General features: G+C 46.8%; 1 protein-coding gene and 1 long non-coding RNA gene across 7 annotated transcripts in view; one reads left to right on the forward strand and one right to left on the reverse strand.

The window, feature by feature from the left end:
• The window catches only part of TRIM9 (tripartite motif containing 9), a 76599-nt gene extending 71475 nt beyond the window's left edge, over positions 1-5124 (reverse strand). For all 6 annotated transcript variants that reach the window (XM_081860266.1, XM_081860262.1, XM_081860265.1 and 3 more), the window contains exon 1: positions 4255-5124. In XM_081860266.1, the coding sequence (XP_081716392.1) occupies positions 4255-5091 (837 nt within the window). In that variant the 5' untranslated portion in view covers positions 5092-5124. The remainder of the gene's footprint in view (positions 1-4254) is intronic.
• The window catches only part of LOC309345560, a 131221-nt gene that overhangs the window by 12822 nt on the left and 90996 nt on the right, over positions 1-27403 (forward strand). The window lies entirely within an intron of this gene.

The following is a 27403-nucleotide window of genomic DNA, read 5'->3' on the forward strand; positions in this document are numbered from 1 at the left end:
TAAACTCTTAATAAATATTATTTTTTTAAAAATGAACCCATGCACTAAATCATCATCATCATCATCATCATCATAGCATTCTCACATGCGAGAGAAAGAGGATGGATAATTAATAAATAAAATATCCTCGCCTACTCATCTAAATCCATTTAACAGATAAGCTGTAATGCATGCAACAAAGATGATCAAGGGTCTGGAAACCAAGCCTTATGAGGAACACTTGAGGGAGTTGGGGGTTCTTAGCCTGAAGAAGACGAGACTGAGAGGAGATGTAATGAGCATCTTCAAATATCTTAAGGGCTGTCACATGGAAGAAAGAGCAAGCTTGTTGTCCCCTGCTCCGGACTCGAACCCATGGATTTAAGTGACATGGATTCCAACTAAACATGAGAAAGAACCTTCTGGAATGCACTCCTTTAGAAGGTGGTGGATACGCCTTCCTTGGAGGTTTTAAAGCAGAGTTTGTCTGGCCATCTGTCATGGATGATTTGGTTGAGATTCCAGCATTGCAGAGGGTTGGACTAGATGACCCTCAAGGCCCCTTACAATTCTACAATTCTATGATGGGGGTGGTGGTGACAGAAATGAGAGAGTAAAGAAGGTTGGAAAAGAAGAGAGAATGTGGGAGAAAGAGAGAAAAGAAGTGTGTGGGGGGGGAGAGAGAGATGTGAGTGGCTGAAAGAGAGAAATGGGGTGCTCTGTCCAGTTCTGCCCATCACTGGCTCTGACTCCAATACCTCCCCTCTGTCTATGGCCAACCCTGGTCTGCACCCCCCAACCAATAATTACCTGATGGGAGTTGTAGTCCAAAACACCTAGGGTGCACCAGGTTGCAGAAGGCAAGGCTAGTGCCTTGGCTGTTGGGCTCCCTTGTTTCCAAATGCTCCCACCACAACAAATGACATTTAGTGTATTCCTGGTTCATGCGCTTGAGGAGAAATGTCCCATTGCCACCTCTCACATGGCACCTTGAGCAGCGCTAAATTCATTACAGTGGTACCTCGGGTTACAGACACTTCAGGTTACAGACACTTCAGGTTACAGACTCCACTAACCCAGAAATAGTACCTCGGGTTAAGAACTTTGCTTCAGGATGAGAACAGAAATTGTGTGGCGGCAGGAGCAGCAGGAGGCCCCATTAGCTAAAGTGGTACCTCAGGTTAAGAACAGTTTCAGGTTAAGAACGGACCTCCGGAACGAATTAAGTTCCTAACCCAAGGTACCACTGTATTGACTATGAGACCTGAAGCTAAAAGCTTTGGCTGCTCTTAAGTCATAGCATACCACATACATTGTTTCAGCAATCCATGCAAAAACCCAGAGGAGAGTGAGGCAGTGTGATTATCCCCACATTTGTGACCCTGAGGGCACTTTGCATTTCATGGATGAGCAGAGAGGAAACAGCGTCTCCTCGCTCACGGTGCAACACGTAGCTGTAATTTTGCACACCCTGTTGGTTCTGGCTACACCAGGCAGAATCGTAGCTGGAGTTTCAACCGACAGTGATGGGTGTACATGCACTTCATCTCCAACAGAGGCAGATGCTTCTGGTTTGCGCATTGGAACATGGGCTTCACAGTCCGGGTGCGACATTTGCAAAAAGCAAAAGCAAAAAAATCACCACCGCCAAACCCTCTCCAGGGATAAATGTGTCACTAGGTGGCTTCTTCCTACACACCATACTGAACATGCCACATCCTGGCTCCCTGCCCAGACAGCTCAGTGAGGGTGATCGGGTGTGTGTGAGAGAGGGGAATCAATTATGCCGATGTGCATCCACGCGCTGATGCCCGGCTTACGTGTTCCATCAGGGTACGTGGGGGAGGAGGGGATATCCAGCCACATCAGAGTCGCTTCTCTGCCCTAGTTACCTCAGAGGCAGGGTCACTATCCTGCAGCCAGATCCCCTGTGACAGCTAGACATGGGTAGCAGGTGGGTGGGTGGAGTGGGGTGTAGAATGGCTGGATTTGGTGGGAGACTAAAACCGTACCCCTCATCTCATTCTTCCCACCCACCACTGGAGTGCCTGCTCCATATTTATTCAACCAGTCTTTGCCAACCGGGTGTCTTCCAGATGTTGTCAAACTATAACTCCCATTGCATTCGTGCCGGCTGGGGCCAATGAGAGTTGCAGTCCGACAACATCAGGAGGGCACCAGGTTGGCAAAGGCTGCATCAAGCAACATCAAGTGTCATCTGAAATAATTTTCAGAGAGGCTGGTCAGCATTCAGGAGAGAAATCTAATCCTCCAGAAAGCAGCCTCCGAAATCTCCTCTGATGCTCTTGAGATCTGTCACTGGCTTAAAGCCCCTCTCTCCACAGACCCTTCATTTGAACCCAAGAATTCATTTTCTTCCCAATGCCAATGGCCAGCTCTGTCGTCAGTGAAGGATCAGGGCTGAAAATATCACCTCTGACAGGCATAGGCAAAGTGTTCCCCCCTCTTAACAAAATAAACACGACACATTCCTGTGCATATGGCAAAACAGAAATGCAGCTGAGAGACCCAAAACAGCTGCACCGAGCCAGGATTGATCCCAGCACCCTGCCCAGCACCCCTGGCTCTAGATATCTGGTCCTGCCCTTTGCAGCCTCCCTGAAAAAGGAGAGGTGCGTTTGCAAGAATAGCTTGTGGGGGTTCCTGTGGGGAACGTCGCCTAGATGTGGGCAAAGGCAATGGAAGCCTGGGCAGTCCCAGGGGTGATATAAGGACAGTCGAGGGCTGCAGCATAACAAAGTCTATTCCATCCCTGCTCCTGACCACCCCCCACACCCACTCATCTGTCAATGTTAAATTCATCCACCCCCAATGCCCCCACCCCCAGGACTGTGTTGCTTTGCACTGCAGGCAGCTTGGTGCAAACACTTGAACAACAGCCAAGAAAATGGGGGTGGGGGTGGCAAGAGCCTAGGGGAAAAAGGCAATGGAGCCCCAGCAGTTCTGCGCTTCGAAATCAGGGTGAGAGACACCCCAAGAAGCAGCCGGATTGGCTGACAGACAGGAGGGGCAGCAGCTGGGGGGGTCTGGAAAAGGACTCCTGGAAGCCCACCGAGGAGCAAAGACTGGGAAGAAGGTTGTTTACATGGAGCTGAGACTGAATCATTAAAGGCGAGGGAGGGAGATGGGGGTGGGATTGATTAGTCAGGTAGGGAGGAAGCTGGCTGATGAGAGGAAAGGGGTGGGAGGGAGGGAGGGAGGGAAGGAAGGAGGGAAGGAAGGAAGGAAGGAAGGAAGGAAGGAAGGAAGGAAGGAAGGAAGGAAGGAAGGAAGGGATGAGAGTGTTCGCTCGTCCATACTGTCATTTAATATGGATGTACATCTATTGATTCTCAGTTACCCGTATGACGTTCTCTTGCAAATCACTGCCTCCACAAACGTTCCTTCTCCCTCAGTCTGGATTTTCACATACCAGGCATGCTCTAAAAATGAGAGGGTATGAGAAAATCCGTACGGAGCAAGAGGAAAGTGTGCGGAGGCTGTGATTTAGAGGAGAGTGTCCTATGGGCAAATTAAAATTAATGGAGGGACAGGAAGCTTGCTATTCACATTGGGGGACGGTGTGGATGAACCCTAAGGAGGGACCCTGCAGAAAAAGACGAAGTGGGGCAATGAAGGGAGTCAAGAGATGGAAAGGGAAGAAGGGAACTCTTCAAAGCTGACTGCCCAGCTAGTGCCCACCAGCTGCTTGGGACTACAACTCCCATCAGCCCCAGTGAGCCATGGTGAGCCATGGACTCTGGAGTTGTAGTCAGGTAACATCTGGTGGGGGGCACCAAGTTGAGGAAGGTGGAGAGAGAGAAAGAGGGGGGGAAGGAGAGGGAGAGTTGGAGACTGAAGACCTTTAAACAGAACCATGTGAAGAGGTAGATAAGTGAGAGAGATGGAGAGAGGAGAGAAGAGAAATGAAATGGATGGATGGATAGGAGAGATGGAAAGAAGCCCCCCACATAGAATGGACCGGGAGCTGCCTTCAGGTTACTGCATGCCAGCTCTATAGTATAGTGGTTAGAGTGTTGAACTAGGGCCTGGGAGACGAGGGTTCAAATCCCCCCTTGAATCTCCATGGGTGACCTTGGGCCAATCAGCCTACCCTACCTCGCACGGAATTGTTGTGGGTTGAAGTGGGGAGTGGGGAGAACCATGAGCTCCTTGGAGAAAAAGGTAATATATAAATGCAATAAGCAAACAGATAAAAGGTCTTCCCACCGCCCGCCCGCCCGCCCGCCCACAGACACACTCCCGGGGGCTGACCTTGTGGAGCTTCCACATAGCACCCAGGGCCTTGACCTCGTGGCTGGAGTGCTTGCCCTCCTCCAGACACTGGTAGCAGACGGGCACCTTGCACTGAACGCAGTACATGCTGTGGTTCTCCAGTTCGTGGTCGGTGCAGGTGGAGATCTTGCGCGGGCTGAGCCTCCGGCTGACCCGGCCCTGGGCAGGGGGCAACAGGCGGTGCTTGGCTAGCGGCCCCCGCGGCGGGTGGCAGCGCAGGCGGCAGGGGTCGCAGTAGAAGACGTCGCACTGCTCGCACATGACGGTGGCCTCCTTGGGCGCCTTCTCGCACAGCTGGCAGCGCAGGGCGGCCGCCTTGCTCTGCTGGTAGCGGTCGATGACGCCCTCCAGGACGCGGTTCTTGGGGAAGCCGCGCAGGCCCCGCTCGTCCAGGATCAGGCTGCGGTGGCACTGCGGGCACGTCAGGCAGGAGTTGCGCGGCACGGGCGCCAGAGAAGCGGCCGAGGCCGGCGGCAGGTGCGCGGCGGGCGGCACGGTCGGCGGGAAGACGCGCACGCCGTTGGGAGACTTCTGGCACGGCGTGGTGGGCGCGCTGGCGAAGCCGCCGTACGAGCCGTAGCCGCTGTCCGCCTCGCTGTACAGGCTCATCTTGTCCAGGTCCAGGTAGTCATAATCGGAGGCCGAGCCGCCGGAGCCCGAGGCGCGACGGCTCTGCGGCGAGTCCGCCTCGGGCGTCTGCACCAGGATGTTGCGGGCGCACGCCTGGCACAGGTTGTGCGAGCAGGGCAGGATCAGCGGCTCCCGGTAGAAGGAGCCGCACACCGGGCACTTGAGCTCCTCTTCCATCTCGTCCATGGAGCACAGCAGCCGCCGCCGCTGCCCCTCGACGGCCACAGCAACAGCAACGAGCGAGCAAGCGGGAGGAGGCGCTTTCAGCACCACGGACGGCGGACAGCGCCTGCTGCTGCTGCGCCGACGGCCAGCCTTGCTCTGCCAGCGCGCCGCCAGCCTCTGCGAGCGCCTGGCTGCTGCAGCCGCCCCTCCGCTCCTCGCCCCCCCCCCCCCACGCTCGCCATTGGCCAGCTCCAGCCCAGTGCCCGGCCTCCATTGGCCCAGGGAAGCCGCCCCCGGATAGAGGAGCTCCTCCTCCTGCCCCCCTGCCCTCGCCGAGGAGGGGGCGGCCGCAGCAGAGGAGAGGCGCCGCTCCTGCTGCGGAAAAGGAAGCGCACGTCCTCTCTGGAGCGTTGGATGCGGCTTAGGCGCGCACCCGCACTCCCACGACACCCTGGGGTGCTTCACCCAGGACCCAGGAGGACGCCGTCGCCCAGTACAAGGGGATCACGGGTTGGCTGGGGGAACCGCAGCCCAGTTGGGACTGGGAGACCTGTAAAGGGGATTGCGCGGGGGGGGGCTGAACGTGGCGGGTTGGATCCCCGGTTAGCGCAGTATCTTGGCGAGACTGATGCGTCTGGGAAGCTTGTAAATCAGGCGGGAAGGCGATTGCCCCTCTCTCCCTGTTTAATCTCTTCTCCGCCACCCAGTCCCGCGCCACTCGCAGTTAATATCTGAAGAAAATTTGCCTCTGAACACAGAGGGCAGGGATGGGGCCCCCGAAGTACTTCAGATGCTGTTGGACTGCAGAGGTCACCACCCTCTGACCATTGATCCTGCTGGCTTAGAATGATGGCAGCTGGAGTCCAAGAACATCTGGAAAACACCTGTTTTAGGGCCATCCATGCATCACCTCCTCTTGTGGTAGCAAAAGTCCACAATTTAATCCTGAACTGGGAGAAGACTTCCCTGGTGTCTCTTAGGAGTAATTTCTGTCTGTGTGGTCTGTGATGGGTCTGTGTGGTATCCAACACAGCTGTTCCACTAGCGCAGTGGATTTCTGCTTGAGCCACAGAATCCCCCCCCCCCGACTCTCCTCCTCTATTCACCTCCCAGAGGTAACAATCCCCAGAGTTCCCTGGGAAGAGAGATTAATTGTTAAACTTCCTTCCGGCAACTCCTGCAGCCAAGCTGGTGCCCGCCAATCCATACCCACTTGTGGGACATCTTCAGGAATAGAAAAAGCCAAGGTATAAACCCTTTTATACCTGGGACATGGGTGGCACTGTGGGTTAAACCACAGAGCCTAGAACTGGCCAATCAGAAGGTCGCGGTTCGAATCCCCGCGACGGGGTGAGCTCCTGTTGCTCAGTCCCTGTTCCTGCCAACCTAGCAGTTCGAAAGCACAGCAAAGTGCAAGTAGATAAATAGGCGGGAATGTAAACGGCATTTCCGTGCGCTGCTCTGGTTCGCCAGAAGCGGCTTAATCATGCTGGCCACATGACCCGGAAGGTAAACGGCGGCTCCCTCGGCCAATAAAGCGAGATGAGTGCTGCAACCCCAGAGTTGGTCACGACTGAACCTGATGGTCAGGGGTCCCTTTACCTTATAGTTAAACTATGGAGCTCACTCCCACAACAGGCAGCGATGACCGCCAACATAAATGGTTTTAAAGAGGATTGGACAAATTCATGGAGTAGAGGGTTATCGATAGCTACTGGCCGGGATGGCTCTGCTCTGCCTGAACAGTCGAATGCAGCAATTCTTCTGAATACCAGTTGCTGGAGATCACAGAAGGAGAGAGTTGCTTTTGTGCTCAGATCCTGCTTGTGGGCATCTGGTTGGCCACTGTGAGAACAGGATGCTGGACTAGAGATACGCCATTGGCCTGTCCCAGCAGGGCTCATTTATGAGGTCAGGAGCGTTTTCTTGCTGGAATCCATTGCAAGGCCCTTATGCAGGCATTCCTGGGGACTCTCGACAGCTGCTTCCAGGTGCACTGTGCTGGTCCCGGGGGCTAACCGAGAGGCGAGGTCCGAGTCCACTCCGAGGTCGATGGTGCGGTATGGAGGCTGTCCGTCAAAGCTGTAGCTGCGTCCAAGGTGGGGAGTCGGGTGGGGTCAGGAACTCTGGCAGAAGAGCAGGACAGGGTGCAGGCAGGAACAGGCTGCCAACAATGTTGCTCCCGCAACCTGGGACTGGGCTGACTGGCTTTTATCTGCTCTGAGGCACAGGGCGGCCCCGGTCCACAGGTGACTCACCTCTCCTGGCCTGGAGGCGAGCACTCCTCCTGCGGGAACTTAGTTCCCTCCACCTCTCTGCCCTGAGCCTCTGCAGCTCAGGAGAGGCTGGAGGGTTACTGGACCCAGAGGCAACCTCAGCTTCCCCTGACGGGGCTGAGAGTGGAGCACCTGCAGGCAATGGGTCCTCCATCACCTCAGGAGCCAGAGCAGACTCAGCTGGTGCCTGCACCTGAGGATCCAGCACAGGTGAGGACCCTTCAGGCTCAGGCCCCAGCCCAGACTCAGCTGGTTCTGGAGGCAGGGGCTCCTGTGCAGGCTGGGATTCCTCAGGTTCAGCCTCCGAGTCCAAATCCTAGGCCATCACACCCTCATTTGTTATCCTCATTGCCTTCTGTAGCTGCAACCCCTCTACACACACACACACACACACACACACACACACACACACACACCACTAAGCCTGGCTTCCCTTTGGCCAAGTAAAAACCTCCTCTTCTCAATGTCTGCGCCTCTGTGGGGAACCCTGGGTCATTTATCATTGTATCAGGGTGGAGGGTCTGCTTAGCCTGCAAATGAGCAGCAAACCTCCCCATAGGGAAACCAGGAAGTGTGGGGCTGCTTTCCCCCTCCCCCTCCCCTTCGTCATGTACCATCATCTCATCCTGTGGCTTTCTACCTGACACGATGTTTCAGCCCTCTTTAACTCAATGAGACAATGCTTTGGGTCATACAAGATGTTGCTGCTCCCTCCTTGTCATGTTCAATATTGCCCCGAGGAGTGTTGCTGTTTTCATAAGCAAAAGAGCTGTAATCATTGCTTCCCTGCTCGCTAAACTCTTTGGAGAGACACAGCGGTGGTTAGGAGTGTGGGAAAAGGTTATGAAACCAGATATAGATTTCCTGATTCGTTTGCGCATGCACTCGGCAGTTAAATAACGAGGAATAGAAAGGCAGTCTTCAAAGTTTGGTTTTTTTTACATTGAATATGCCCAGATTTTTCCTTTCTTGGGAGTCGATGGAAGGTAGCCATCTCCAGCAAAAAGTTTTGGGTGTTCTAAAAGGGGGCAGTGGAGTGGGAGGTGCGTCTGAGATGACCTATAGTGCTCTGGTGCAGTTCCTCCCCCCCTAATAATAATAATAATAATAATAATAATAATAAATTTTATTTATATCCCGCCCTCCCCAGCCAAAGCTGGGCTCAAGGCGGCTAACAACAATAAAAATAATCCAACGATTCTAAAAACATTTCATTAAATAATAATAAATTTTATTTATTAAAAAAAATATTGTTTTCAAGTATTTATACAAGAAGCATCAGTATTCAGCAATCTACACACAGAGAGAGATGCACTAAATATCTATTTGGTTACATCTAACTTGGAAGTCATTCCAGTTTTTAGGCAAAGGCATCATTCCACAAGTTTCCATGCGTCCTCCGAGGCCTATAACCATGTTCTGCTAGTGTTGCAGGTGTAATAAAACTACGCCAGGTTCCTTGAAAGTATTGGTTTCCATGGGTTGTTGGTTTGTCCATTTATAGTCTTATAAAAGCTGGGTACCTGCCCCTCTCTCTGCTGAGCGGTGGCAAGAGCCCAAGCGGTGCCAGTAACATGGCTTTAGGAATATGGCTTATGGATAGGCAGGACTGAGATTTGGATATGCTTCAAGTCCAGACTATGGGAAGTCCCGGAATATTAATAATTGTAATTTGGATGATAATTTGTTCTTTTTTATTTCAGTTTTTTATTTTAATTGGATTATGATTTGACATGTTAATTGGATGTTTTTATTGGAAAATTAATAAAAATGATTTAACGAAAGAATATGGCTTATGGAAGAATGGGGGAAACTGTGGAGAGTGAATTTGAAATTTACTGGTTGTATACTATTAAAATAAAATTATATGGAAATGATATATAGATGGTATATTACGTCTGAAAATATAGCCAAAATGTACAGAATAGGCTCCAATAAGTGTTGAAAATGTAAAGAAAGGGAAGGTACTTTTTTCATATGTGGCGGAGCTACAAATTGATTAAAAATTATTGAGATATGATTTATAATGAAATTAAGAAAATGTTTAAGTTCACCTTTACTAAAAAAAAAACCCAGAAGCTTTTTTATTAGGCATTTCAGGTCAAGAATTGCCAACAGAAAAGAAGAAATTCTTCATGGACACTACAAATGCGGCTAGGATGCTACTAGCCCAGAGATGGAAAAGTGATGAAATGCCAACTAAAGAAGAATGGCTACAAAAACTGATGGAATACGCTGGTGTGGTGGAAGTAACAGAAAGATTCAGAGACAAAGATAATAGAGAATTTAAAAAAAGATTGGGAACCATTCATGCTGTACTTACAGAAACAATGTAAAGAAATAGATTCACTAGCAGGGCTTGAGTAAACATGTACAATTAACAAAAATAAGTATAAAAACTATAAAGATGATGTCAATGTGATAAAAGATAACAATAATTAATATAGAGAGTCCCTATGAAGGTACAGGAAAGCAAGCAGAGGAAACCAATATTGGGGGAAACCAGAAGAGGAGGTTGAGGGAAGTCGGGGGTGGAGGGGAAATTGGGGGAATGCATATCTTTATTTTGATGAATTGATATGATGTAATATGACAAACCTAGACAGCATCTTAAAAAGCAGAGACATCACCTTGCCAACAAAGGTCCGTATAGTTAAACTATGGTTTTCCTAGTCGTGATGTATGGAAGTGAGAGCTGGACCATAAAGAAGGCTGATCGCCGAAGAATGGATACTTTTGAATTCTGGTGCTGGAGGAGACTCTTGAGAGTCCCATGGACTGCAAGAAGATCAAACCTCTCCATTCTGAAGGAAATCAGCCCTGAGTGCTCACTGGAAGGACAGATCCTGAAGCTGAGGCTCCAAGACTTTGGCCACCTCATGAGAAGAGAAGACTCCCTAGAAAAGACCTTGATGTTGGGAAAGATGGAGGGCACAAGGAGAAGGGGATGACAGAGGACGAGATGGTGGGACAGTGTTCTCGAAGTTACCAGCATGAGTTTGACCAAACTGCGGGAGGCAGTGGAAGACAGGAGTGCCTGGTGTGCTCTGTTCGAGGGGGTCACAAAGAGTCGGACATGACTAAACGACTAAACAACAACAATATGATAAAAATGTAAAATTTAATAAAAGCTTTCTTAAAAAAAATACAGTTACAGATAGGTAGCCGTGTTGGTCTGCCATAGTCAAAACAAAATAAAAAAATTCCTTCCAGTAGCACCTTAAAGACCAACTAAGTTAGTTCTAGGTATGAGCTTTCGTGTGCATGCACACTTCTTCAGATCAGGTATCTGAAGAAGTGTGCATGCACACGAAAGCTCATACCTAGAACTAACTTAGTTGGTCTTTAAGGTGCTACTGGAAGGAATTTTTTTATTTTGTTTTTTAAAAAATAAATAATATGGCTTATTCACCTTCCATCTGCATGGAGTTCAGATCTTACTGCATAGTCATTTCAAGAGACCGCAGTGCAGGCTGCCTGCAGCCAGTCTCTCCCAAGAACTGACTTGTGTAACAATATTAAACGCCTGAGTTGTGAGGTCCTGATCTCAAACATGCCTGCATTTAGAGTCTTCCAACTCCTTACAATAATAAGCCATCAGGCAAGTAACTAGATCCTTGTGGGAAAGTTGTTGAGCAGCTTCTGAGTAGTACAACAGAAGGGCTATTTTAAGAACCAAAGGGATATCTTGTTTTGTGATAAGACCTGCTAGCTCCTCTCCCATTTCAGCAAGGCTCGCCCAAGAAAGATGCTGTTGGACTCCAACCAATGGCTTCAAGTTACAAGAAAGGAGATTCTAAGCATCAGGATGGCCTTTCTGGTGGCAAGAGCTGTTTGATGGTGGAACGGACTCCATCAGAAAGTGGTGGGCTTTCCTTCATTGGAGGTTTTAAAGCAGATGTTGAATGCTCATCTGCCAGGCATGATTTAGTTGAGATTCTTGCATCGCAGGGGGTTGGACTACATGACCTCAGGGGTCCCTCCCAACTCCACATTTCTGTGATTCCATGATTCAGCCCATAGCTGTCAACCGTCCCTTATTTGGTGGGAAAGTCCCTTATGCCAGTGCTGTGTCCCGCTGCTGTCCCTTATTGATGATGTCCCTTAAATTTTCTGGGTTTCAAAGGAAACAGCTCCTCTCCCTCCCTCCCTCCCTGCCGGCCAGGGAGGAGGGAGGCTCCAACTGTGTTGCTTGGCTGCGTTGCTCACCCAATAAGGAGTCTAAGAACGACTGGGGGGTGGAGCTTACATGCCTTGTGCCGATCAAATCAGCCACGTTGCCTGGGGACTCGCCTTTGCTCAGCGCTTCCCAGCGGAGAGGTGACGGTGGTTTTCCTTGCTGCATCCCCTTTGCCGGGTTGCTGCGCTGTGGGAACCACCGCTTGAGGCTTCGTTTGGCTGCTGGCTGGGCTTTCTGCCTTTGGCTCAGAGGGGCTCAGAAGTTGAACATACCCGTGGTCCGAAAACCCCTTATTTTGGCTGCTGATCCCTTATTTTCGAGGCTGCCGGTCCCTTATTTTCAAATCTGTAAGTTGACAGCTATGATTCAGCCACACAAGTGGCTGGCATTCTATGTGTGCTCGGTACTTCACTGAAGAACCAGCTGCCAGGGGCAAAACTAAGCTTTATTTCACCTGGGTCAAATATGTACACACACACACAGGCTGGGAGCCTCAATCGTGCCCCTCTGGAAGCTTCGCTCCAGGCAAAAGAAACCTGGCTAGCTCCCACCCTACCCTGTAGCTACAGCTCTGCCAACAGCCAGGACAAATCTGCATTTACTGAATGTGTGGGCTGTCCTGAGGTTGATAACTGGCCATTCAAAAGAACAGGGGATCTGCTGAAGCCCTGCAGATTTCATAACGGGCACTGTCTCCTGTCTCATTTCTCCCTGCCTTCCTTGCCAGGATCCAAGACTCAGCTACTTTGAGTGAGTCATCCCTCCTTCCCCAATCCTGCAACGAGAGCCTCATGCCAAAAATCCTTCCGTAGCCAAACATCCCCCATCAAGCTGGAGCCAATTCATCATAAACTCACAAAAAACAAAGGCCCATCAGCTCTGAGATTCTGCGTACATCCGAATGACACAGCTCTAAAGCAAGGCACAGTGGAGATGGCTGATTCTTCCCGGACACCTGCTCTGGTCAAGCCACACCCCTCACTGGCTCTCCTCCATCACAGGAATATAGAATTGTAAAGTTGGCAGGGACACCAAGGGTCATCTAGTCCAACCCCATGCCAAGGGTGAACCTTGGTAATATGGCGCCATTGCAAGGCCTAAATTCAAGGCACTCCTGCCCGTTGCACCTCCTCAAAGCTGGGTAAGGGAGATGCTGGGCTTTGGGAAGGAGGCACTGTGGGGTGTAATCCACTGGGAGCAGTCAAATACAACATTCCTTGTTTTCCTAGAATGGACATGCAGGGGAATGTTTGGTCCAGCCAGTCGAAATGTCCTGTTCTTCCTGGGCTTGAGCATCCTTCCTTTTGCATGTGATAGAAGGTGGCCGTGACCTAACCTGTCCAGGTAACAAAAGGACGAGTCACATAGCATTCTCTCTCCCCCCCTCCCCATTTCCTTCTTCTTTGGACCAGCTTCTTAGCTAGGAGTGTTCTGCTAGCTATCTAGCAGAAGCACTGGGACTATTCCCCATATGAGGTAGATCCACATTTATATATTTGTAACTAAGTCTGCCTTCAGGAATCCAACTGTGAACTGATGTAAGTAAACTTCTTTTATTGACTTTAAATAAGATTGTTGTTTCTTTATTATTTTAAGGGGGATTTAAGGAAACTTACTAGGAGTATACAATTCAATCTGAGACAGACTGAATTGTATAATAGTGAGAGGCTTACACAAGCCTGCAACCAGCTATCTGCTGTGCATGTAAGAGAGGGGAATGTAACTCTGCTAAGGGACTTGCTAGCGCAAGTTAGGAAGGATATTAATAAACAATATATCCTCTCCTGACACCCTCAACATTCCCACAGGGCTCTGGCAGGGTCCTAGAGCCCTCCAGAAAGCTGGGCAAGCGCTAACTAGGCTTAGGGAAGGAAGAGGGAGGACTCTAGGACCCTGTCAGAGCCCTCACACCTCCTTCCCAAAGCCCAGCACCTACTAGTGTGAAAGTATCCCCTTGGTCCTTGCACCCTGTGGCTGCACTGCCCTAAATCCGTCTCTGTCCATGCAAAGCAGGAATCACAGCTAACAAATCCCTGACTGATAGCCACCCAGCCTCTGTTTATAAACCTCCAATGAAGGAGAGCCCACTGCCTTCAGAGGTCATCTGTTCCACAGTCTGACAGCACTTGCCATCAGAAACTTCTTCCTGATGTATAGCTGGAATCTACTTTCTTGCCCTTTGAATCCATAGGAGTCATGCGCTCCTTGAGAGTCTTTGCGCAGGTGGCGCTGTGGTCTCAACCACTAAGCCTCTTGGGCTTGCCAATTGGAGGGTCAGTGCTTCGAATCCCCACAATGGAGTGAGGTCCCGTTGCTCTGTCCCAGCTCCTGCCAACCCAGCAGCTCAAAAGCACACCAGTGCAAGTAGATAAATAGGTACCGCTGCGGCGGGAAGGTTAACAGCGTTTCCATGTGCCCTGGTTTCCATTGCGGTGTCCCGTTGCACCAGAAGCAGTTTACTCCTGCTGGCCACATGACCCGGAAAGCTGTCTGTGGACAAACACCGGCTCCCTCGGCCTGAAAGCGAGATGAGCGCCGCAACCCCAGAGTCGCCTTGACTGGACCTAACTGCACCTTTATATTCGGAAGGGGCATCCTTGAACTCAGATTATAATACATAAAATACCACAAAATATACAAAACCCACCTAGAAGGATCAAATTGAGAAACAAGGGCACACAGCTTTTTACAAACATCTCTGAACTCCTCTTCTCTGGCACGTGGTCTTCCAAAGGTTGCTGAAGACCAGAGAAGGGCAGGGCTGTGGCTCAGTGACACGACACCTGCTCTGCATGCAGAAGGTCCCAGGGTGAATCTGCAATGGCATCTCCATGCAGGGCTGGGAATATCCCCTGCCTGAAGCCATGGACAGCTGCTGCCAGTCAGTGTAAACAATACTGACCTAGATGGACTCACAGTCTGGTTGGGTGTAAGGTGGCTTGCTCCGTTATACTGAATTAGAAAATCTGGTCTTCTCTTCCTTCCAGCCCAGTTGTCTTGGTTTCCCCCCCCCCTTCCCTCTCCCCAGCTCACACAGAGTTGCAGGGAAAAGGTCAAGAGCCACACAACTGGCAATTAATTCTTGAAGCGCTGTTACTTTCTTGGAAGTGTTCAGACACTATATATATATATATATATATATATATATATATATATATATATATATATATATATTTAAAAGGGGGGAAATGACATCTAATTTGAATCAAGTGGTAATTAAAAAATCTGCCCTCCTGGTATACTAATTATCTCCCTCCTCTGGACCACTTCAGTCCTCGTGCACCTGAATGTCTCCTGCTGACTTTTTAACGTTAGAAAACTGCCTCACTAAGGCAGAGCTGTATGGAAGTGAGAGCTGGACCATAAAGGAGGCTGATCGCCAAAGAATTGATGCTTTTGAATTATGGTGCTGGAGGAGACTCTGGAGAGTCCCATGGACTGCAAGAAGATCAAACCTCTCCATTCTGAAGGAAACCAGCCCTGAATGCTCACTGGAAGGACAGATCCTGAAGCTGAGGCTCCAAGACTTTGGCCACCTCATGAGAAGAGAAGACTCCCTGGAAAAGACCCTGATGTTGGGAAAGATGGAGGGCACAAGGAGAAGGGGACGACAGAGGATGAGATGGTGGGACAGTGTTCTCGAAGCTAGTAACATGAGTCTGACCAAACTGCGGGAGGCAGTGGAAGACAGGAGGGCCTGGCGTGCTCTGGTCCAGGGGGTCACGAAGAGTCGGACATGACTAAACAACAACAACAACAACAAGGCAGAGCTGTGGGTAGCAGCCTTTGGGGAGCTGGGTGCCATAGGCAGCAGTCATCAGTGGGGCTGTGGAGGAAAGAGAAGGAAGTGGTGCTGTTAGGGGGTGGCCCTGGGAGTCCAAGCCCAGTATCCTGAACCACCTGCCCCTCTGCTCCTTTTTTAATTTTTGTAAAAAACAGGGGTTCTCTAACTATTATTAGTTGCATTGCAGGGGGGGCTGGATTAAATGACTCTTTGAGTCCCTCCCAACTCTACGATTGGTCATACTGGCTGGGGCTGATGGAAGTCCAACAACATCTCGAGTTTCCCACTCTTGAGTAAAAAAAAGACTTTTGCACCAACGTTAGCAGGGTGTGGTTTGCTTTTCCTTTTGCTTGGATGAAACTTTCTAAAATAAAAAATAAAAATGAAGTGCTGCTAATCACTGGATTCCTCCAGACAACCTGGATTGGCTTGTACAAAGCTTACATTATGTTACACTATGCCAAGTCTTTGTTGAGCATCCGTTTCTAATTTGTTATACCACAAGAAGCATTCAATAATAAATAATAATAATAAATTTTATTTTTATCCCACCCTCCCCAGCCGAAGCCGGGCTCAGAGCGGCTAACAACAGTAAAACCATAAAACATTCTAAAATCATTTCATTATAAAATTAATTCCAATCAAATTAATGGCAACCATTGGGCTAGAAGTTCTGTGAGGATTGCCAAAGGAGTAAGTCAAAGGCCTGGTGGAACAGCTCTGCCTTGCAGGCCCTGCGGAAAGATGTCAAGTCCCGCAGGGCCCTGGTCTCTTGTGACAGAGCGTTCCACCAGATCAGAGCTACAGCCGAAAAAGCCCTGGCTCTGGTTGAGGCCAGCCTAACCTCCCTGTGGCCCAGGATCTCCAAGATGTTTTTTTTTTAAAAAAAAAAAAATTTATTAACAGTTTTATTTTAATTACAATACCAATAAACAATACAATACAACACATCTCTTAACATAATTTTCTTAACTTCTTTGGACTCCCTCACATCTCCCGCTCCCGCGTTCCTGTCTATAAAATTTTATCCAGCAAATTTATTCCCTTGTTTCTATTCTTCTTATCTAATTTTCCAATATTATATCTCTAATTTTAAATATCCTTTGTTCAAATCTTAAAAAATTGAATATAACCTGAAATTTCCAAAAATTTATCTTTTCTTAAATTTAGCTTATCTTCATAATTCACTTCATCTAGCTCAATGGTGCCTAGTTGTTTGTACTCTGGCATCCTTCTTAACATTCATACAATTTACAATATTTTTGTAGATAAGTCTTGAATTTCTTCCAATCTTCTTCCACCGTCTCTTCTCCCAGGTCTCGGATTCTGCCAGTCATCTCAGCCAGTTACATATAGTCTATCAGTTGCATCTGCCATTCTTCCAGTGTGGGTAGATCTTGGGTTTTCCAATGCCTGGCGACAAGTATCCTTGCTGCTGTTGTTGCATACATAAAAAATGTTCGGTCCTTCTTTAACACCTTCTGACCGACAATGCCCAGCAGGAAGGCCTCTGGTTTCTTAGGGAAGGTATACTTAAATACCTTTTTCAGCTCATTATACATCATTTCACAGAAAGCCTTCACTCTAGGGCAAGTCCACCAGAGGTCAAAGAATGTTCCTTCATTTTCTTTACATTTCCAACATTTGTTATCAGACAAGTGGTATATTTTTGCAAGTTTGACTGGGGTCATATACCATCTATATATCATTTTCATAACATTTTCTTTCAAAGCATTACATGCAGTAAAGTTCAGCCCAGTAGTCCACAACCTCTCCCAGTCCTCAAACATGATGTTATATCCAATATCCTGTGCCCACTTTACCATAGCATATTTAACCATTTCATCTTGTGTGTTCCATTTTAACAGCAAGTTATACATTTTTGAAAGCACCTTAGTCTTAGGCTCTAACAATTCCGTTTCTAACTTCGATTTTTCCACCTGGAATCCTAACTTTTTGTCATGTTTAAAAACTTCTCTAATCTGAGCATAGTGTAACCAATCTCGCACTTTGTCTTTCATTTTCTCCTGACTCTGCAATTTCCAATTGTCTCCATCTTTTTCTAATATTTCCCAATACTTCGGCCATTTGGCCTCCATATTGAGTCTTTTCCAGGCCTTAGCTTCCAATGGTGAAAGCCACCTCGGAGTTTTGCTTTCCAAGAAGTCTTTGTATTTTATCCAGACATTAAACACTGCTTTTCTGACAATATGGTTCTTGAACGCCTTATGAATCTTAACCTTGTCATACCATAAATATGCATGCCAACCAAAGGCATTGTTAAAACCTTCCAAATCCAATACATCAGTGTTTTCGAGAAGCAGCCAGTCTTTTAGCCAGCAGAAAGCTGCTGCTTCATAGTACAACCTTAAGTCTGGCAGGGCAAAGCCCCCTCTTTCTTTCGCATCAGTTAATATCTTAAACTTAATTCTGGGCTTTTTGCCCTGCCAGACAAATTTGGAAATATCTCTCTGCCACTTCCGAAAGCACTCCGTTTTGTCCACAATCTGCAAAGTTTGAAACAAAAACAGCATTTTTGGCAATACATTCATCTTTATAACGGCGATTCGGCCTAACAAGGAAAGTTTCAATCTTGTCCAACTTTCTAAGTCTCTCTTAATTTCTAACCAACATTTCTCATAGTTGTCCTTAAAAAGATTCAAATTTCTTGCTGTTATATTTACCCCTAGGTATTTTACTTTTTTGACCACATTTAACTCTGTCTCTTTCTGAAACCTTTCTGACTCTGTAACTGTCAAGTTTTTTCCCAATACCTTAGTTTTATGCTTATTTAATTTAAATCCCGCCACCCGACCAAACTCTTGAATCAATTGTAATACTCTTTTCGTACTAGATTCTGGCTCCTGTAAAGTCAAAACCAGGTCATCTGCAAAAGCTTTAAGTTTGTACTGTTTCGCTCCGACCTGAATTCCTTCAACCAACCGGTCTCCTCTAATCATGTTCAAGAGCACCTCCAGGACAGAAATAAATAACAAAGGGGAGATAGGGCAGCCTTGTCGTGTTCCTTTTTCAATTTTAAACTCTTCTGTCACCACATTGTTGACTATCAGTTTAGCCTTTTGTTCTGAATAAATTGCATCTATCCCATTTTCGAATCCCCGTCCCACTCCCATCCCTTCCAAGTTTTTCTTCATGAATTTCCAAGAGATATTATCAAAGGCCTTCTCCGCATCTATGAAAATTAACACAGCTTTTGTATTAATATTTGTTTGCAGAAGTTCCAAGGTATCAATAATGTTCCTTGTATTAGCAAACAAATGTCTACCTGGGAGAAAGCCTGCCTGGTCCTTATGAATTACTTCGTTTAGAACTTTTTAAAATCTATTTGCTAAAATGTCCGCAAAGATTTTGTAATCCACATTTAAGAGGGAGATGGGACGGTAGTTCTTAAGTTGTGTTTTTAAACTTGATAAAAAGTTAGGATTCCAGGTGGAAAAATCGAAGTTAGAAACGGAATTGTTAGAGCCTAAGACTAAAGTACAAAAATGTATAACTTGCTGCTGAAGTGGAATACACAAGATGAAACGGTTAAATCGGCTATGATAAAGTGGGCACAGGACATTGGATATAACATTATGTTTGAAGACTGGGAGAGGTTGTGGACTACTGGGCTGAAGTTTACTGCATGTAATGCTTTGAAAGAAAATGTTATGAAAATGATATATAGATGGTATTTGACCCCAGTCAAACTTGCAAAAATATACCACTTGTCTGATAACAAATGTTGGAAGTGTAAGGAAAATGAAGGAACATTCTTTCACCTCTGGTGGACTTGCCCTAGAGTGAAGGCTTTCTGGGAAATGATATATAATGAGTTGAAAAAGGTATTTAAGTATACCTTCCCTAAGAAACCAGAGGCCTTTCTTTTGGGTATTGTCGGCCAGAATGTGTTAAAGAAGGATCGAACATTTTTAATGTATGCAACAACAGCAGCACGGATACTTGTCGCCAGGCATTGGAAAACACAAGATCTACCCACACTGGAAGAGTGGCAGATGCAACTGATAGACTACATGGAACTGGCTGAGATGACCGGCAGAATCCGAGACCTGGGAGAGGAGACGGTGGAAGAAGATTGGAAGAAATTTAAGATTTATTTACAAAAATATTGTAAATTGTATGAATGTTAAGAAGGATGCTAGAGTATAAACAACTTGGCACCATTGAGTTCAAGGAAGTGAATTATGAAGATAAGATAAATTTAAGAAATGATAAAAATTTTGGAATATGTTGGTTATATCTAAACTTTTTAAGATTTGAATAAAATGATAGTCAAAATTAGAGATATAACATTGGAAAATTAGATATGAAGACTCAAAATAAGGGGATAAATTTGCTGAATAAAATTATAACCAGGAACACAGGAGCGGGAGATGCGAGGGAGTCCAAAGAAGTGAAAAGATCTATGTTAAGAGATGTGATATTGTATTGTTTTATTGGCATTGTGATTCAAACACAAAATTGTTAATAAAAAATATTTTAAAAAAAAACAATGTGATGAAGGCCTCTTTCCACGATTCTGGCGCCTTCTTCCCTTCCAAGATTTCGTTGCCTACCTCCATCAATGGTTGTATCAAATAGTCTTTCAATATCTTATAATACTTGGAGGTAAGCCCATCAGGCCCTGGAGATTTGCCCAATTGCATGTTCTGAATGGCTTGTTCAATCTCTTGTCGCGTTATTTTACAACTCAGGATTGATCTGTTTTCTTGTGACAATTTTGGTAGTCCATTCTTTATCAAAAATTGTTTTATCTCAGCCTCATCTTGCGGCCCTTGAGTATACAATTGTTTGAAATATCTCTGGAAACACTTTCTAATCTCCATAGGGTTCTGTATGTTTCTTCCTTCAATCTCTAAATTTGTAACTGTATTCGTTTTTTGTCTCTTCTTCAACTGCCATGCTAGCAGGATCTCCAAGATGTTTTTATTTGAGGACCGTAAGTTCCTCTGTGGGACATACCAGGAGAGGCGGTCCCGTAGGTACAAGGGTCCTAGGCCGCATAGGGCTTTAAAGGTTAAAACCAGCACCTTAAACCTGATCCTGTACTCAACCAGGAGCCAGTGCAGCTGGTATAGCACCGGGTGAATGTGATCTCGCAGCGAGGACCCCATAAGGAGTCTCGCTGCGGCATTCTGCACCCGCTGGAGTTTCAGCTTTATTTCCTTGCCTTGTGGCTATACACCTTCCCAGTAATCATTTGTTCATCCCACACTTTTCAGTACATTTCTCCATCACTTTCCTTACAGCAAAACATTCAATTCTTTTCAAGTGGATTTACTGCAAAAGGATGGCAGAGGGCTTTAATCCAATTTAATTGTGCAAACCTACATTTCTGATATTCACTTGGGTTCTGCAAAACACTGACTACCTGAGTGAGGGTGACCCATACCTAATATATGGGTGGAGGAGTTGCTATTCCCAAAGGGGGGAGGACTTCACAGGGAAGGAGGGACTTAGAAATGCTAGACCCTGCTGCAAATATATTCACTTCCAAACTACCTGCCCACCTGTCCATTGTAATTCGTCTCAATACAAAGTGGAAATATAGCTGCATTCAGAATGACCCCAGAGAACCTGCCATGGTTCTGAAGTGATCAGACTTGCCAACTGCTAAAAAGTAAATCCCCCTTCTGTTTGGCTAGGCAGCTCAATAAGAGTCCACCCTTCGTCCCAGATGGCCAGATAAGCTTAATTCCTTGCTCCAATCTGTTCTGAAGAGCTGGGGTCTCCTAAATGGTGCTTCCAAGATGGGAAATTGAAATCTGCTGGAATCTCACCCTAGTAGCTATTTGCACTATGACAGGAATGGGGAACCCCTTTCAGCTTGCCACCCCCACACCCCCACATTTCCTTGTGGAAAACCTTCCAGAAGCTGCATATCAGTTGTGGGTGGGAATGCTAAGAAACCAAAAAGATCAGTGCAGTTTTGAAGGTTGAGTCTGCCATATTGATTCAAAATGGCATCCAGCTGTATCTAAACATAGATGAAAACTCGTTGCCTTGATCTCAGGGATCATCCTGTGAAATTTGGTTACGATATTTTAAGAGATGTTGAAATGCATGGTGAATGAACCAGTTTCTAAAATTTTGTTGTTGTTGTTTAGTCATGTCCGACTCTTTGTGACCCCATGGACCAGAGCACGCCAGGCACTCCTGTCTTCCACTGCCTATACAAACCTTTGTTGGCAAGGTGATGTCTCTGTTTTTTAAGAAGCTGTCTAGGTTTGCCATCGCCTTTCTCCCAAGGAGCAGGCGTCTTTTAATTTCGTGGCTGCTGTCACCATCTGCAGTGATCATGGAGCCCAAGAAAGTAAAATCTCTCACTGCCTCCATTTCTTCCCCTTCTGTTTGCCAGGAGGTGATGGGCCCGGTGGCCATGATCTTGGGTTTTTTGATGTTGAGCTTCAGACCATATTTTGCGCTCTTCTCTTTCACCCTCATTAAAAGGTTCTTTAATTCCGCCTCACTTTCTGCCATCAAGGTTGTGTCATCTGCATATCTGAGGTTGTTGATATTTCTTCCAGCAATCTTAATTCCGGCTAGGGATTCATCCAGCCCAGCCTTTCACATGATGAATTTCTAAAATATATAGTAGATATTGATTGATTGATTCATTGATCATTAAGTGGTTTTGTGCATCTAAACAAATAAATCCCTTGGCCATGCCCATCCTTTCTGCACATTCCTGGAGGGAAACTAGCCAACAGCAAGTAGCCCACTTGAATTTGGATGCAAGGTTTATAGACAGAGGTGTTGTCCACTCTCTCTGGGACCATAGAAGGTCTGGTGGGGCTCAGTCCCAACATGGAAATCTGAAAGACAAGGCCTGCTGTCTTTCAAACATATTCTCAAGCTAGGAGATTCTACAATCTCCCTCTCTAGGTAAGATGTTTTTAAATGAGGAACAGGGGATTTCAGGAGCTGTGAAGAATGCCTAATTGTAATCACACCAATTTCAAGGCAGGGAGGCAGAGCAGCTGGGAAGCCCTCGCTCAGAGATAAAACTCCTCTGCTAATTAAATGCCGCACCTTTGAATGCCGTTAGAGAGCCATGATTGCAGATTTCAAGTTGGGCACAGTCGACGTCAGAGGAAGCTTGCCAGGGTTCGCCATTTAAGGTAGCACACTTTTTTTATTTTTAGCTAATTTGGTTGCCATGGCAGCAGGGAAATTTCAGCACTAGGATGCAAGATGAAACTTAACTTTTTTTTTCCTTTTCTCTTTTGCCTCCTACTCAATGTATCCTAAAAAACCCCCACTGTGGAACAGATTGCACAGAATTAGACTGAAGACAGGCTGTACATTCCCCGCCCACAGAATAACATGCTGACCCACTTTGTCCTTCCACCATTTTACAGCGTCCGCTTTCTCCGGGCTTTCTGGTCCAACCCAAAAAAGCTAGGATGGAACCAGCAGGAGGTGAAAGATCCACTTCAACGTGTCCCTGAGGCTTTGGCGATGACTTCAGAGTAGTGGCAAGTAAGAAAACCCATTGGCCTAAGCTGGTGGTCACCCAGCTTTTTGGCCTTCTGGGACTCTCCAGATTCTAGAGTCCCTGTTGTGGATGTGATCCTCTCTGGTCTCTTCATAGAATAATGGAATTGGAAGAGACCCCAAGGGTCATCTAGTCCAACCCCCTGCAATGCAGGAATCTTGGCTAAAGCATCCATGTCTGATGGCCACCCAACCTCTGCTTAAAAACCTCCAAGGAAGCAGAGTCCACCACCTTCCGAGGGAGACCATCCCACCGTCCAACAACTCTCCACCCCCATCGTTCAGCCCGGACACTGAGGTTCAGCTCCAAGGGCCTTCTGGCGGTTCCCTCACTGCGAGAAGCAAAACGACAGCGAACCAGGCAGAAGGCCTTCTTGGTGGTGGCACCTGCCCTGTGGAACGCCCTCCCATCAGATGTCAAAGAGATAAACAACTACCTGACATTTAGAAGACATCTGAAGGCAGTACTGTTCAGGGAAGTTTTTAATGTGTGACATTTTAATGTATTTTTAATCTTTGTTGGAAGCCGCCCAGAGTGGCTGGGGAAACCCAGCCAGATGGGCGGGGAACAAATAATTTATATTATTATTATTATTATTATTATTATTATTATTACTGTCCGATAGTTCTTCTAATGTTTAGTAGGAAACTCATTTCTTGTCATTTGAATCCATTGGTTTCTCCATCTTCTTTGTAGTTGTCCAGGTATTGTGGGAGGCATAGGCACAGCCAAAGGGGGGGTAGGGGGAGCAGCTGCCCCCCTAGATCAAGTAAAACAATAAAAATACTTAACTGACCAATCATATCTGTTCTGCCCCCCCCCAAGTCCTGCCCCCTCAACAAAACCCCTGGCTATGCCCATAATGGAAGGTACATGTAGGAGGTACTTATAGGAAGGGCCACCTATTTGTGAGGTCTTTGGTTAATCGGCTGGAGGGTCTTATGAAAGTTTTTTGCTGGCGCTGTCTCTAATTAGCAGCGTAATCCTCTCCTCCTTAGAGTTAAGTCGCATTGAATTCAGTGGTACTTACCGCGGTGGATTGCAGCCTGAAGATTTCTAATGGAATATTGATTGAACATTTATTTCACATTAAAAAATTGTGCTTTTTGCATTGGGAAGAATGGGTTAAAAATATTTTAAAGAAAGAAAGGGATGCTGGGTCCAGAGCAGATTACCTTCGCCCTAGAACTGTGCATAGCTGACAGCCAACAGCATATTTCATCAACCAGCACCTCAATAGCTAAAGGACTATGGATGACCTTAAACCAGGGTTTTCCAAATTTGGGTCTTCAGCTGTTTTTGGACTACAGTTCCCATCATCCCTGACCACTGATCCTGCTAGCTAGGGATGATGGGGAGTTTGGGTAACCCTGCCTTAGGTGACTGCTGACTACTAGGGCTTGCCGATCAGAAGGTCGGTGGTTCGAATCCCCGCGAAGGGGTGAGCTCCCGTTGCTTGGTCCCTGCTCCTGCCAACCTAGCAGTTCAAAAGCACATCAAAGTGCAAGTAGATAAATAGGTACCGCTCTGGCGGGAAGGTAGATGGCGTTTCCATGCGCTGCTCTGGTTCACCAGAAGCGGCTTAGTCATGCTGGCCACGTGACCTGGAAGCTGTCTGTGGACAAACGCCAGCTCCCTCGGCCTATAGAGTGAGATGAGCGCACAACCTTTACCTTTAGTAGGTATAAAAAATACAACCCTTCCGTGGAAAGGGCCGTAGGTCAGTGGTAGAGCATTCAGAAGGTGCCATGTCCAGTCCCCAACATCTCCAGCTGTGGCTGGGAATAAGCCCTGCCTAAAACCCTGGTGAGCAACTGCCAGCCAGTGTAGACAACACTGAGCTGGATGGACCAACTATTTTGCCAAGGGCAGGGTTCTTTCCAGATCTGGAGTCAATAAGCACACCAGTGGATGAAGAGTAAGTAATGCTTTATTTGCATAAGTTTAACAGATAGCATAAGGGACGCGGGTGGCGCTGTGGGTTAAACCACAGAGCCTAGGACTTGCCGATCAGAAGGTCGGCAGTTCGAATCCCCGTGACAGGGTGGGCTCCCGTTGCTTGGTCCCTGCTCCTGCCAACCTAGCAGTTCAAAAGCATGTCAAAGTGCAAGTAGATAAATAGGTACCGCCACGGCAGGAAGGTAAACGGCATTTCCGTGCACTGCTCTGGTTCGCCAGAAGCAGCTTAGTCATGCTGGCCACATGACCCGGAAGCTGTACACTGGCTCCCTCGGCCAATAAAGCGAGATGAGGATCGCAACCCCAGAGTCATCCCTGATTGGACCTCAGGGCCAGGGGTCCCTCTACCTTTAACAGCATATTTCATCAATCAGCACCTCAATAGCTAAAGGACTATGGATGACCTTAAACCGGGGTTTCCCAAAATTGGGTTTCCAGCTGTTTTGGGACTACAATTCCCATCATCCCTAACCTCTGCTCCTGCTAGCTAGGGATGATGGGGAGTTTGGGTAACCCTGCCTTAGGTGATTGCTGACTACTAGTAGATACATAAAACACAACCCTTCTGTGGAAAGGGCCGTAGGTCAGTGGTAGAGCATTCAGAAGGTGCCATGTCCATGACCCCAGTCAAGCTTGCAAAAATTTATCATTTGCCCGATAACAAATGTTGGAAATGTAAAGAGACTGAAGGAACATTCTTTCACCTTTGGTGGACGTGCCCAAGGATCAAGGCTTTCTGGGAAATGATCTATAATGAAATGAAAAAGGTATTTAAATATACCTTTCTGAAGAAACCAGAGGCCTTTCTCCTGGGCATGGTCAGCCAATTAGTGCCAAAGAAGGACAGAACTTTTTTTATGTATGCCACAACAGCAGCAAGAATACTTACTGCAAAATACTGGAAGACACAAGATCTACCCACTCTGGAAGAATGGCAGATGAAGGTGATGGACTATATGGGACTGGCAGAAATGACCGGCAGAATCCGAGACCAGGGAAAAGAGTTGGCGGAAGAAGACTGGAAGAAATTTAAAGACTACTTACAGAAATATTGTAAAATTAATGAATGTTAGAATGATATTGGACAGAAATTAAGTGGTTTCCAGCTGTAATGCTTAAGAGATATGAAAAAAAAGGTTTTAGAAATAAGTAAAAACTAATGGTGAGGATTTGCTGAACTAACAATTTGAATTGGAATACAAGAAAGGGAGGTATGAGGAGGTCTGGAAAATAAGTTAAAAGAAAATAAGTAATGGAAATTCTATGTGTTTTTAGTTGTTTTTATTTTTGTGTTTTTGTTGTTTTTTCTTTTTGTTCCACATTGTATTATTTTTGAAAACCTTAATAAATATTCTATTAAAAAAAACCAGAAGGTGCCATGTCCAGTGCCTTATATCTCCAGCTGGGGCTGGGAATGAGCCCTGCCTAAAACCCTGGTGAGCAACTGCCAGCCAGTGTAGACAACACTGAGCTGGATGGACTAACTATTCTGCCAAGGGCAGGGTTCTTTCCAGATCTGGAGTCAATAAGCACACCAGTGGATGAAGAGTAAGTAATGCTTTATTTGCGTAAGGTTAACAGACAGCAGCAGGCATACAAAACATACAGGCACACAGATCTGTTCCACCAGGCTTTTGGCCAAGGCACAGTCTGACCCCCTCCTTTGGTAATCCTCACAGAACTCTAGCCCAATGGTTGCCATTAATTTGATTTTGAATTGATTTTAGAATGAATTGATTTTAGAATGCTGTGTTACTTTTATTGTTGTTAGCCACTCTGAACCCGGCTTCAGCTGGGGAGGGTGGGATATAATTAAATAATAATAATAATAATTATTATTATTATTAAAACACAAATTATAGCATACCTGACAGAAGTCACACACAATCTCCCCTTCAGCTGCCCGGAGCCCCAGGTAGAGCAGTGAGAGAGAGACCCTGGCTGACAGTCTCACAGAACCTGGTACCTTGACCTGTGAAAAAGCTTTCTGGACCCCTTCAACCGACAGCTTTTATAGCCAACTTTGATTGACTTGATTGATTGCACCTGGTTATCAGGCATCCCTCATGATCAGCCTGGGACACTGGGTGTGACTCAACAGGAATGCGGAGCAGCTGAGAGTCTCCAACCCAATTCACTGCAACTGGGTATCCTCCCCACTAGCCAATCAGTGCTTAGAACACAGGAGACCCAGGAAACTCCTGACACAGGTGTGTGGAAAACAAGTTATACCTGCATGAATCAGCAAACTTTAAACCAAGGATGTAAAGGGAAAGAGACATGTCATCTAACTCATGGGTAGGCAAACTAACGCCCGGGGGCCGGATCCGGCCAATCACCTTCTAAATCCGGCTCACGGACAGTCCAGGAATCAGCATGTTTTTATATGAGTAGAATGTGCCCTTTTATTTAAAATGCATCTCTGGGTTATTTGTGGGGCATAGGAATTCATTCATTTCCCCCCCCCCAAAAAAATAGTCTGGCCCCCCACAAGGTCTGAGGGACAGTGGACCCGCCCACAGCTGAAAAAGTTTGCTGACCCCTGATCTAACTCCTCGAAATTAGAATGGTCTTCTGTGTTTCCCCTACACCAGCAGTCTGAATTAGTGTACGGC

The sequence above is a fragment of the Podarcis erhardii genome (assembly GCF_964252035.2).
Source record: "Podarcis erhardii genome assembly, chromosome: 1".
In the NCBI taxonomy this organism is placed as follows: Eukaryota; Metazoa; Chordata; class Lepidosauria; order Squamata; family Lacertidae; genus Podarcis; species Podarcis erhardii.